Here is a 13209-nt window from a genome sequence, read left to right as displayed (position 1 = left end):
AGGGAATTACTCCTTATAGGACTCTCTGATCACATTTCCTTGCTGTTGATTCCTACTCATCGCCCTGTACTAAAACAAAATAAGCCCACACAAAAGGAAATCACTCTGGCCTAGTACAGCTGTTCCCATGCTGTGAGAGGACAAACTGGCAGATCTTCAAGGAGGCTGCAACAAATGAGGGCAGGATTGAGCTGGAGGAATATGCCTCAGCCGTTTGCGGTTACATCAGTAAATGTATTGATGATGTCATAGTCACCACTCACCAAGAGGATCACCATTCACCCCAATCAGAAACCCTGGTTTAATGGAGAGGTGAGGCGCCTTCTGAAGGAGCGGGATGTAGCCTTCAGATCTGGAGATGCACCAGCCCTGAGGGCAGCAAGGAGGAATCTGGATGTCAAAACATTCAGGGTCACTTCTCCACAAATAATACACGGGACATGAGGGGAATAAAAAACATCACCGACTACGGCAAGAGGGATGTTGAATGCCCTGTGGATCCATCTTTCATCCAACAAGAGGGATGTTGAATGCCCTGTGGATCCATCTTTCATCCAACAAGAGGGATGTTGAATGCCCTGTGGATCCATCTTTCGGCCAGTGGCTCTCACACCGATAGTCATGAAATGTTTTGAGCAGCTGGTCATAGCCCACATAAGAACAACATCGCCAGTGATGTGAACCCGCACCAGTATGCCTGTATAGCTGCTGCTGCTCAGATTAACACCAAACCTCTGCAACTGGGTCCTGGACTTCCTGACTCACCGGCCGCAGTCCGTCAAGATCCACTGCACCTTGTCATCTCCCGTCAGCCTCAACACCGGTTCCCCCCCCAAGGGTGTGTCCTGAGCGCCCTGCTGTACACACTGTACACACTCCGCAAAACAACCAGGCAGTCATATTGTGAAATTCGCAGACGACACGGTTGTAGTGGGACAGATATCCCACAATGATGAGTCGTCGTACCGGCGACTTCTGGACTTTAGAGGGAGAGACCATGCCCCCCCCCCCCCCCCCCCTTGGGGTGCACATTTCAGAGGACTTGAAGTGGACCACAAACACCTCAAACATCCTAAAAAAGGCCCACCAGCGACTCTACTTCCTCAGGAGGCTGAGACAAGCTGGCCTCAATACCTCAGTGCGGGAGGCGTTTTACATGCGTGTGGTGGAGAGTACTCTCACATTCACCATCACCACCTGGTATCGGAACTGCTCTGCGGCTGACAAGAAGGCGCTGCAGAGGGTGGTGAAAAACGCCCAGAAGATCACCCACAGCAGTCCTGTCCATCAAGGACATCTACACCAGCAGGTGCAAAAGCACTGCAGCTCGCATTATGAGGACTCCACTCACCCAGCCCATGAACGGTTTACCCCACTACCCTCGGGTAGGAGGCTGCGCTCCATCAAAGCCAGGACTGAAAGGCTCAAACGCAGCTTCTATCCGGGGACTATAACGGTAGGATTATCACAACATAACAAAAATAAGTGATATTTGAATTAAGTGAAATCACTGAATATACATTTAATACTTGGGTCTGGGCTACTTTTGAACAAATTATTTCATCAATGGGGCGTGGCATGGGGGTGATCAGCCTGTGGCACTGTTGAGGTGTTATGGAAGCCCAGGTTTGCTTTGATAACAGCCGTAAATGAATTTGTATTGTTCAGTCTTATGTCTCACGTTCCTCTTGACAATATAAGCTAGATTCTCTGTGGGGGTCAGGTCAGTTGGCTGGTCAGTTAAGCACAGCAATACCATGGTCAGTACACCAGTTACTAGTAGTGTTGGCACTGTGGGCAGGTGCCAAGTGCTGCTGGAAAAGGAAGATCAGCATCAACAAAGCTTGTCAATGTACGTAGGCACAGTGCTGTAACATATAATAGATGGTTGTGTTGAGACTCGACTTGACAAAACAGTGATGATTTAGGCCAAGTTATCTGCTGGTGTTGATCCACTGACAGTGAAAACTTAACAATGGTTTCAACACAGCCATCTTTTTAGAGTACTACATGAAATATGACTGACTGACGTACTGTCGTAAACGATACAGAGCCATCTCCCTGACAATTTCACAGAGACAGTTTGTTTATTTTTGGACCACAATTCTTATACGAGACGATTTTAAGATGACCCCATGTTATTCTCCATAGAATAACATGGACTTCGGCACTCTATTATGGGTAGTATCACATATCCCTGGGGTAGTTACTCAAAAAATACTGACAATTAGTGAGTCCTGCCTACAAGTGCAAACATGCGTTAAACATTTGATCATCAGATCTGGAGATTATGGCAAGCAAGCATAAGAATGCCCAAAGTTAGGAAAAGGTTTTGGTAAACAAGTCAAGCAAAGTTGAGGATTAGTGGTTAGATTGGATTTTAACAACACAATGAGAAAGGAATCCCAGATTTCTCCAAATTTAATTAGTTATTAAGTTTGTCTAAATGAAATTTATTTTGGTTCACCAGTGTATATACAAACTATTACAGGGGTGAAGAACCCATTTAAGTTTATGTACAAAACAAAAACCTACACTGTAGGTGACGTTTAATCCAGATTCAGACTTGTGATAAACTGTAAAAAAAAAAAAAAAAAAGAAGGGGAAATAAATCATGTACCTTTAAAAGACCCCCCAAATGTTATGCTTCATTTCAGACAGAGGCAGTGAGATATTTAACATTGTATGGATTTATACCACCACCAGGACATGCTTATAAATTAGTTGGCAACCATCTCATGTTTATCCGGCCCCCAAAATATATAATGTTGGAAAAATAATTGAACTCGGTTTTAACAGTATTTTCAAATCTTCACTCTGGTTCCTCTCTCTCTCCATCGCAAACAATCGAATGATTATCTTCTATATACTATACATTGTAAGACGAAAATAGACGATCTACAAGCTCAACGCATTACATTTTAAATTGTTTTTTTGACTGCCAAAGGGGAAGCCTCCCTCTCCTCCACATGAAGGTCCAAGCACAGGGTGAGCCACAGAGCAGAGCCCCTTTGGGGCATGCTATGGACGCAATGCCTTGCTCAGGGTCACCTCAGCAGTACAGTGACAAATACGAGACTTGAACCCTGTTTCTCTACCACTATACTGACCTTTTACAGTATGTAGTACTTTGCCTTATTTGTTCATTTCATGTGGATGTTCTCGTGTTCCCAAGATATGAGGAAGAGCCTGGTGGCTCGAAATGTACCACCATTAAATACTTGCACAGGAGAGCATAATACCGGTGTACGTTGTTCACCTGATGAATACGGCCCTCTCTCGGCGCACATGTTTTCATTTCATGACAACATTCTCGGTGGTCACTGCCTGGTCACCAGACGAATGCGGCCCTCTCTCTGAGCATGCGGACACCAAAGCGATGCCACTCTCTCTGGTGGATCCACATCTCCTGGGTGGTGTCCAAACACGCCAGCACCGCCCCGCCTTTCCACGAGATCAGACGAGGGTCCATGTCCTGCAGAAAGTGCACACAGTCACGTGTATATCAGAATATCACTAGTACTCTTAAAATGTATTAGTGACATACCATCAAATGTATGTGCCAGTGACCGATGCATGAATTTAGTAACATGCTGGATGATTTATTGAACATTTGGTTGGCATACATTCCCCATTGAATCCCCACCAAAGTGCACAGTACATACAATAGTAATCTGCGGTCTAGACTGAAGCATTTGATTCGATTTTGTAGATGATTGCTATGGTTGGAATTAGGAAAGGATAGTAAAATAAGCTCCTTGTTTAACTTAAATCCTGTTTATGATTATTGTTCCAACACAGGCATTGAGGTTCTCATTTACAGTCAGTTCATGTCCCCCTCAAAGACAGGTCTAAGTAAAGTTACCCTTTAAAAAATGCATTTCTGTTCTATTAGATATTACACAGTGGAAAAAGAACAGGACAATATGTGGTAAGCGCCTGGACCGCTTAACTCTTGGGTGTAAAAACAGTATCAGATGATCACCTTGGGACGTGTGATGACTTCCACGTTGTCCACCAGCCTCCTGAAAGAGGGCGGCATCTTGTTGATGATGCGATGGAGTAGGAACTCCTGGGCACCGTGGAACATCAGGCCTCCTCCCACCACCAGGATGGAGCTGTACATCTTACGCTTTGTCTCATCAGACGCTGCCAATGAACAAAGATAATTATGTTAAATAATAATGTTACCTTGTGTCAAATGCTTTTACTATTTTTATATCATTTTTTGGGGAATGGTTTGGGAATGTTTTTCAACATGTTGTGATTAGTGCGTTTGTGGAAAAGTCTTAAGGTTTTTACACACCAGCAGCATTGTTTTAGTGTCTGAGATACATTTTACAGAATACTGTGTATATCTTTTCGGTCTATTGTTTGCGTCATTAGCTCATACACAGGTAGATGTACACTACAAAGTGATGCCATTTGTATTCAGAACCAGGTTGATTTTTCACCATGGATGAAGGCAGGTTATGAATGAGGCATCTATTATAAGAGTAGTTTTGATGTGAGTTTTCACATGGTTTATTCGCCATGTTGTCCCCATTGTGCAAAGACCTTTAGGCTGGTGTCTTATGTTACAGAAATTGCCCTCTTCCGCTCCTCACCGCAACAGTCGATGCTGTGCAGTATGGCCTTGTCCAGGCCCAGGGCCTTGCTCTCAAACTGGCTCATGATGGCCGTCTTCCTGGAGAGCAGGCTGGAGGAGGGGGGCTCCTCTACCTCTCCGGCCCCCAGAAGACCCTCTCCCTGGGAAGGCCCCATTTCCATCTCTGTCTGGCCCCCACCACCAAAACCACTGCCTCCTCCACCTCCACCACCACCAGGCCTGGTGGGGTCAGAGGGATCACCACTCCCTCCCTGTCCACTCAGCTCGCCCTCCACACCGCCCCCTCCTGGTCTTGAGATGGGCTTTCTGTCTGCAGAGGATTTGGAGGACTGGAGAGGGTTTGAAGGGAGAAGGGTGGGGAGGGAGAAAAATGGAGGTGGGAGGAAAGAGAGACAGGAAGAAGGTAAAGATAGAGTAGATGGGAGCAGGACATATATTGCAGTGGTTTTCAACCATTTTGATACGAGGGCCCACTATTTATTCAGCATTTGAGCCACAGACAATGCTGTATTTAGGAGAGATAACAGGCAAAATAACAAATTCTTCTACATTCTCTAATTGTGTAGACTTCTTGTGAATTAAATAATTCAGATGTTTAACAATAATGTAACTCTTGAGAGCGTAAAATGAAACGTACGGGTCCTTTTAGTTTCATTTTACGCTCTCAAGAGTAAAAGATCTATAAGGGTCCATTTGGTTACCAACTCTCCATCATTTAGCTGGGGACCACCTGGAACGCTCTCAAGGACCGCTGGTTGAAAACCACTGATTTAGTGTGTGTGTGTGTGAGTGTGTGTTACCTGGTCCTGTTTACACAGGGTGTAAGTGTGTGTGTTACCTGGTCCTGTTTACACAGGGTGTAAGTGTGTGCGTGTGTGTGTGTGTGTGTGTGTGTGTGTGTGTGTGTGTGTGTGTGTGTTACCTGGTCCTGTTTACTCTGGGTGCCCAGCAGGTAGTGCTCATCGTGAGGGTCCTCTGGGTCGCCCTGGGAACGGTACTGCAGTGATGTCATCTTCTGACCCACGATGCCAAATGTTGTAGGATAGAACAGGCCCATAGGTGCCTGAAATGAAGAAATGTGAACGAGAGAGAAACAGAGAGAGGATGATCTGTGTCTGTGTGTGTGTGTGTGTGTGTGTGTGTGTGTGTGTGTGTGTGTGTGTGTGTGTGTGCTAAGAAAGCTAAAATTGTTCTTTGGCATTTGTAATAAATTACCTGTAATTTCTCATCTCCTAGTCGAACCTGGTACAGAAGAGCTGGGGCTTCTGGGAAACGTGTGCGGAACTCATGATCTTGTAGTCCTGATATGTCCTATTCGAACAGAAAAGAAAAAGTTCTGAATTCTGTGACTGACTGACTGACTGACTCTCTCACACACACACACACACACACACACACACACACACACACACACACACACACACACACACACCTGGTTTAAGTGACAGAAGGTCTCTTTGAGCTGTTGTAGTAGCTGACAGTCTAGTCTATTGGACAGCTGACATTCTCTGTAGGGGAAGCCTGCCCTCTGCAGGAGCCAAAAGAAACTGCGAGTCACATCTGACCCACCATATGCCAGACATAACCTGCAGGCAGATGGGCAAAATAACACACAGACAAAGGTTAAATTGTAGATAATATATTATATATATTGTTTTTACAGTGTGACTGTATTCAGGAGGCTGGCTCTCTATATTAACCCATTTAGAGGACGATTCTACAAATGTCTTCTCTTCTATAATCCGGACAGTTTCCTGAAAAACCCTATTATATGTTTCTGTTAGTTGTTCTCAAACATTTTCATGTCAAGGACCCCCAAAAGTATATGTAATTGGCCGCCGACCCCCATCTGAAAATATGTTGTTCCAATATGAGTTAAAAACGCTCACTCATTAACTGAGTAGTCAGCTGTGGGGTGGGGGTAGGGAACTGTGACGGACATTGTGAATTTATGTAATGTGTTTTATTTTCGTTTTATTTTTCGTTTTGTCATTATTTATTTATTTTTGTTTTATATTTATTATTGTCAAATAATTTCGTGATAAGATTTTGTTTGTATTTGTGCTGCCAGGGGGATGTGGGGGGGGGGAAATATATGTCAATTGTTGAAAATACTTATTTTTACTGTAAAGAAAATGAATAAACATATGTTTTTTTTTTAAAACGCTCACTCTGATAGAATTGTACCACATTTTCACGATTTTTCAAAAATAGCAGACCTACAAGCTCGAGCTTGTATTTTTCAATACCTAAAGTATAACATAATGCTTAAAACCCCAAAAGGGATTCCCGTACAGAATGGGTTAAGATGGTCTGTGTGCTTGTGCAGAGCTAATCTCACAAACCAGCAAAATTATTCTATTGTTCGGAGAAGGGAGCCAATACAGCTCTTTGTTACTTTGGCATGTTTAAGTTCAGCATCTGAAGATAAACATCAACAACCAACAACCATCCATTACTAACTCACTGCGGGGTCACGTCACTGTGTTGGCAAACATGCACGCAAAACTATGGTCCTGATGGCAAGGCAAGGCAAGCAGGTACTGTAGGCTCTAGTTGCTCAGTGGTAAAAGATTCAGCACTTGCACCTTGGTGCCTATTTTCTGTGCATGATATGTCAGGGCTTCCAGGCTGCTCCTACCGGGAGTTGCGGTGGGATACCCCGTCCTCTACGCAGCACAGGCTGGTCTTCTGGTCCCCGACATCCACCACACAGGCACTGCTCAGCCCACTGCCAAACGTAGCGCACACTGACTCCTGGTGCACAATGATGGCTGCATGCACAGCATGGGAGGGACACAGGGTTACACTCTGATCGTGTAGTAGTAATAGTTTGCACGTGTGTGTGTGTGTGTGTGTGTGTGTGTGTGTGTGTGTGTGTGTGTGTGTGTGTGTGCATTACCAGAGAAGCCCATGTTAAGAAGCAGCATGTTGACCAACTCCTTGATGTGCTGTCTGTTGTAGATGTCAGGCACCAATAGGATGCACCTGTAATACTGACAACCAATCAGAAAAGGTTAACAGCCAAATATGATACTGACTATACACCGTGTGTATATGTGTGTGTGTGTGTGTGTGTGTGTGTGTGTGTGTGTGTGTGTGTGTGTGTGTGTGTGTGTGTGTGACACAGTACTTCATATTTTGAGATGGGCCCTTTCATGGGATTTAAACAGAGCTTTAAACACATCTTAAATCTGATTTTTGTATACAATTTATATAGTCTTGAGGAAAGAAATTATACCATTTGTCCCAAAGTGCTGCAAAAGAAATGTTTAAAAAATGCTTTATACCCCGTTATAACGATTAATGATGCAATGTGACATTGCTGTCTACAAAATGCTGTACCCCCTTCAACTGTATATACAGTTTAACTGTTTTTATTGTATTTTGACACTTGTTTTCTCATGCCAATAAAGCTTGACAATGCCTGAATGTAACTGTGATGTTGTTGTTGTTGTTGTTGTTTTTACCTTTAGGTCTTTGAGGGGGATCTCCAGGTTCTTCTGGATGACGTGGGTCCAGATGGTCTCCAGGTCGGTCAGGACAGCTGTCAGAGAGCCCCCTGGACCAGTGTGCACATTGAGCTGTCCCCTCACCATGGGCCAGTGCATGTCATAACAATCTGATGGGTTCACATACAGCGCCTGCAGGAGAGAGAGAGGACAGAGTAACGATGGAGGTTGACAGACGGAGAGATAGATGGTTGGGAGAGAGAATGAAAGATTAGAGATGATGGAGACAGAGAAATTAAGAGGGAGATTAAGAAGAAGTGTAGCTCATTTCACTGGATATAGACCAGTGGTTCCCAAACTTTTTCATGTCAAGGACCCCCAAATTGACATTAATTAGCCCACGGACCCAAAGATATGCCATGGAACTCCATAAGAGAAGATTTGTACGGCTTTAGCAGTGATTCTCAACACATTTAATTTCAAGGACCCCCAGTTTGATAATGCATTAGTCTACGGACCCCCATTTAATGGCATTTATATCTCTGGGACCCCCAATTTATATTGTAAAATCAATGTTAATTTAACTCTTAAAAGTGTACAAATGGGTCCATTCGGTTCCATTTGTACACTCTCAGAGTTACAGATCTATAAGGGCCCATTTGGTTCCATTTAGCTGGGGACCCCCTGGAACTCCCTCAAGGACCCCTGGGGTAAGTGGGAACCACTGAGTTAGACAGACTGACTGACCTCCTCCCCCACCAGGTACTGAGTTAGACAGACTGACTGACCTCCTCCCCCACCAGGTGCTGAGGGTGGTGGGCTGTGCTGGTCCACTTCACCCTGGTGCTGCTGTCCAGAACACCTGGACGGATCTGACGGTTGTATGACCTGGCCTGAGGGTGCACCAATGCATGCACACCGCGCGCACACACACACACACACACAAGCAAACAAATACAGATTACTAAAACTAGAAACAAGCCTCCTTTGGGCGTTGAAATGAGATGTGCTATTTCCATTTCAGCACATCAAATCAATGCTTTTCAAAAAGGAAGCAACAATGTTTGGTGCTGATGAGAGGAACAAAGTGCCTTATTGTTTCCATTAGCAAACCTCACTAAAACATACAGGATGTGTGTCTTTCGCTCTCTCACACACACACACCACCCCCCCACACACCATACAACACACACCTGTTCTGCTGAAACTGGCGTCCTTCGCACCCCATTTGACATCTTCTTGGACCAGATGGCCTGATCAACCATTTTAAGACCATTCTGTCTCTGTTCACCACTCTCTGGTTTCTGTTGGCGGGAGAGCAGTACAGGGGAAAGGTTTTTTTTTTAATCATCCACGCATATGAAACTTTAAACTATTTCCTTTAATGAGACAATATATATGACAGGACTCCAGGCATATGCAACCTCCCATTTTATATCCTTATGCGCCATTTACAAAAGATTTTGCTGAAATTGTGGAAATATGAGTGTAAAGGAAGTAGAAAGAGACAACATTTGTGCAGGCTAGTTATTAAGTGCAGTGGAACAAGGAGCCATATTATAGTTAAAGACAGGAAGACTAATAATGACTAAATGATGTAATGTCCGAATACGATCATTAGTAACTTACATTCAGACCCTCTCTTATTAGCCATGCGTCTTCATGTTTGGGCTGTCCATTCTGCTTGTGTCTGAGGCCTATCACGTGAGGGATTGTCACTGGAAGTGTATCAGTTGCTCTGCCGATCCTGAGTGACCGCGAACCAGGGTGGATGACAACTACAAAGTTGCTTTGTATTTGCTGAAGAAAATAAATAGACAAAACAATATAAGTTGCAGAGTACAATACTGAACATCGAGCCATGCATTAGGCAGACGATGGAAATTCCACCACAGCGCCAGCCTACTAAAAAGGCATTCCCTCATATAAAGGCTTTTTGTGATTACGGTTCAAAATACTGTTTTTACTTTACTTTATTATCCAGGTGAATGTAATAATCCCTCAGTGATTTCATATTAAATCGACTATATATATATATGAGATGAAGGTGACAGTACAATGACGCTCAAGCCTCTTATGCTATGGACCAGAGCCAGCTAACTTAAACTTATGATACCTTGAGTTTGCCAGGCAGTTACAACCAGTATGGTTACAACCATAGTTGTATATATTTATACAACTAAATGTGCTTATATTTGTAGACAGATGCACTGTATCTTGAGCCCTACTTAATTACAAAATAAAGTCACTCCTATCCTATTGGCTGAAGCCATAGCCCGGCCGCTACACTATGTACAGTATGTATAATATAATTTATATGCAAACCAAAAAGTCTCTCTCTCTCTCTCTCTTTAAAAGTACAGGTAAAAATCTCTCTCTCTCTCTCTCTCTCTCTCTACGGCTCGCCCCAAGGCTTGGGAAGCCGTGGATATACACGGCTTGTATTATACATACCGTAAATCCTCCAATAAACTCCTCCTTTCTATTAATTACCGGGCCCCTATTAACCACCGGGGATGGCGTTGAATTAAGTAAATAAATTCCGGTCTTCTTTTATGAGCCGGGGTTTTTTGTGTTGTTTTTTTTTCCAAGTGCGGCTGCCGTATCTGTTACTTTCGCTGCTCTGGCTGGCTGTGCCTGTCAGCGTCCACTGTCCAGATGCCGTGGCCGCGGTGCTCAGCTCGCACACAATACAACAAAGTTAATAACTTCGGGAGAGAGCCCCCACAGTTCTGCCCTTCATGCAACGAACGTTGGATCTCTCATTTTATGGAACGAACGTAGTACCACCGGTATGCTGTTTGCTTGTTGCTAACGGGACCCCGTTAGCAACAAGCTAACAAGCTAACAGCATACCGGTGCTACTACGTTGCTAACGGGACCCCGTTAGCAACAAGTCTCTCTCTCTCTCAGACGTTCTCTACGTCTCTCTCTCTCTCGCGCGCGCGTTAGAGAGAGACGCTCTCTCTAACACGTCTTTCTTTCTCTCTCTCTCAGACGTTCTCTCTAACACTTCTCTCTCTCTCTCTCTCTCACTCACTCTCTCGCGCGTGCATTAGAGAGAGACGCTCTCTCTAACACGTCTGACGTCTCTCTCTCTCTCTCTCTCTCTCTCTCCCTCCCGTTGAATGAAGCACTGCAGTGTTGCACTGTTCTGATTTGATATTACCGACCCGTATATGAAATAGCCTATCATACATTTTATTTTTATGTTATTATTTGCATCTGAACTTGTCAGTAGCCTAACTGTAGGCCTTTACCACAGTACTGTGGTAGTCTATCTCAGTTGAAGTTATATACCATTGGTTATTCAAGTTAAATTGATGTGTTGATGTTATTATGGTATTTACCATAGGCAATATGCCAATAATGGAAAAACAGTTAAAATGACCATTGAGCACCTGCAACTGCACTGTTCAATATTTCACGAGGACTTGGTTTCAATAGGCTATGAGCCCAATACATTTTACTGTGTTCTCTGACCCAAAATGTGATTTGTTAATTATGATCAGTTTGAAAATTAGAAATAAAAGGCCTCCTTCTTATAGCTGCCTCCTTCCAATAAAATCCCGGTATCGGGATCGGTTGAGACAAATAATAGCCCGGGTTCCTAAAAGAGGATTTACGGTAGATATACACGGCTTGGGGGGAGCCCGGATATCTTGCCCCCACAGCGTGGATATCTCGCCCCATGTTTATTTCATGTTTAGTTTACCTTATTTCTCATATTAGAACATTTAAAATCAATGTTGTTTGTCAAAGGAGAACATTTAGAACCAGTTTTGTTGTTGTTGGTCAAATGACAAGTATGCATGGATATAGCCCTACAAGTCAGAACCCAATGGTACTGAAGTTTCTGACATTTTTGAGACCCAGAATGGGTCAGCCCAGGTCGGTTCGGATTGGGCTGACCCAGGGGGTCCCGAGAGGGGCTAGCATGGATAATGAATGGCTCACCCCCCTTCATTGTTCAGTGCTCTTTTTTTTTTTTTTTTAACTCTTTATTTTAGGATTTTTGAATATGCAAGACAGACAAAAAAGACATAGTCATACAATAGGACAGAAACATCAACAGTAAATTAAATAAAAGGCTGAGTACAACAGCAGCAATACATATTATAGATTTTTGGGTTTCTTACATTCAATGACAACCGGAAAGACACCACCCATATTCACTCCACATCCACCCCCCAGCTAAGTACTCTGTCCATTTCTCCCATCTTCTTTCACCCAGCTCTTTTTGCAGTCTTAACGTTAACGAATAGGTCATCTGTTCTAGGTGATGCAGTTGTTTCACAGTTCAGTGCTCTTTTTGATCTTGTGCAATATATTTTAATTATTGCAATTCGGTCCTACTGACCATAAACATATTTGCAATAAAACCCCTTATTTTTTCTGTAAATAATCGTGTCCTCCGCCCGGCGCCATGACTTGCTAGCTGGGTAGTGTACTAGTGAGTTTTTTGATGAATTGAACAATGTGGACCCTGTTGTAAACAAGTGTAAGGCTTAATTGGGTCGTCCACTCACAGTTAACAGTCTTTGTATTGAGTTTGTGCTTGAAATGTACTGTAATTCTGCAAACTGTTAATAAAGATTTCAATCAATCAAAAAGTTAGATTCTATCACAGGTTTCATCTTACTTCTTGAAGAGGTTCTGGGATCGCCGGGGGGGCGATGGGTCGTTTGACCCCACGCTGCTGCTCCTTGTCTTTCTCTTTCTCTCGCTCCTTGTCCTTCTCCTTCCCGTTTTCTTGTTCTCTCTCAGCTTGGGTCATTTTGACCGTTTCGTTGTTTTAACAAAACCAATATGTTTCAAATCGGTGAGTTGAGAACTTAAAATTTCATCAGGAAAAAAAGAAAATCATAAGAAGATTTGCTTCATGGAGCTTTTCTGCAACCACTGTGAAGAACATCACACTTCCGTATTTGGTCACGTGATACCAAGCAGAGTTATCTATTGGCTTCTTCTTCTTCTTCTTCTTCATGGGGTTTTATGGCGGTTGGCATCCTATCTATTGGCTTACTGGAGGTTCCCGTTCTAGCTCAGTTAAAGGAGTAGTTCATCAATTTCAATATGATGAGTACTGTTACTGTATTGATGTTTGTTACATTTTCGCAACAGGTTTGGTCACCTTTGTCTGTGATT

At 43.5% G+C, this 13209-nt stretch overlaps 1 protein-coding gene across 2 annotated transcripts; it reads right to left on the bottom strand.

Moving 5' to 3' along the window:
• Positions 1 to 2189: 2189 nt before the first annotated feature.
• On the bottom strand, positions 2190 to 12965 carry LOC308314895 (actin-related protein 8-like). 2 transcript variants are annotated; one of them, XM_080762678.1, is made up of 13 exons: positions 12704 to 12965; positions 9691 to 9861; positions 9255 to 9365; positions 8850 to 8954; positions 8080 to 8253; positions 7512 to 7605; positions 7251 to 7383; positions 6042 to 6195; positions 5825 to 5920; positions 5532 to 5672; positions 4608 to 4938; positions 3986 to 4149; positions 2190 to 3475 (listed from the first exon to the last, which is right to left on the bottom strand). In XM_080762678.1, the coding sequence occupies exons 1-13, from the start codon at positions 12836 to 12838 to the stop codon at positions 3332 to 3334; spliced, it is 1953 nt and encodes a 650-aa protein (XP_080618804.1). In that variant the 5' UTR covers positions 12839 to 12965; the 3' UTR covers positions 2190 to 3331. The 2 variants fall into 2 exon arrangements, with proteins under 2 accessions (XP_080618804.1, XP_080618805.1); XM_080762679.1 differs by lacking the exon at positions 12704 to 12965 and adding an exon at positions 10516 to 10932.
• Positions 12966 to 13209: the final 244 nt, after the last annotated feature.

Source organism: Protomyctophum bolini (assembly GCF_963924005.1).
Source record: "Protomyctophum bolini genome assembly, chromosome: 5".
In the NCBI taxonomy this organism is placed as follows: domain Eukaryota; kingdom Metazoa; phylum Chordata; class Actinopteri; order Myctophiformes; family Myctophidae; genus Protomyctophum; species Protomyctophum bolini.
This window is presented reverse-complemented; position numbering and strand designations above follow the sequence as displayed.

Coding starts and splice junctions, on each gene's coding strand:
- LOC308314895 (XM_080762678.1), bottom strand. CDS start 12,838: ATGACCCAAGCTGAGAGAGAACAAGAAAACGGGAAGGAGAAGGACAAG. Junction 9,862..12,703: donor TCCCAGAACCTCTTCAAGAA/GTAAGATGAAAC, acceptor TATTTTCTTCAG/CAAATACAAAGCAACTTTGT. Junction 9,366..9,690: donor TAATAAGAGAGGGTCTGAAT/GTAAGTTACTAA, acceptor TCCCGCCAACAG/AAACCAGAGAGTGGTGAACA.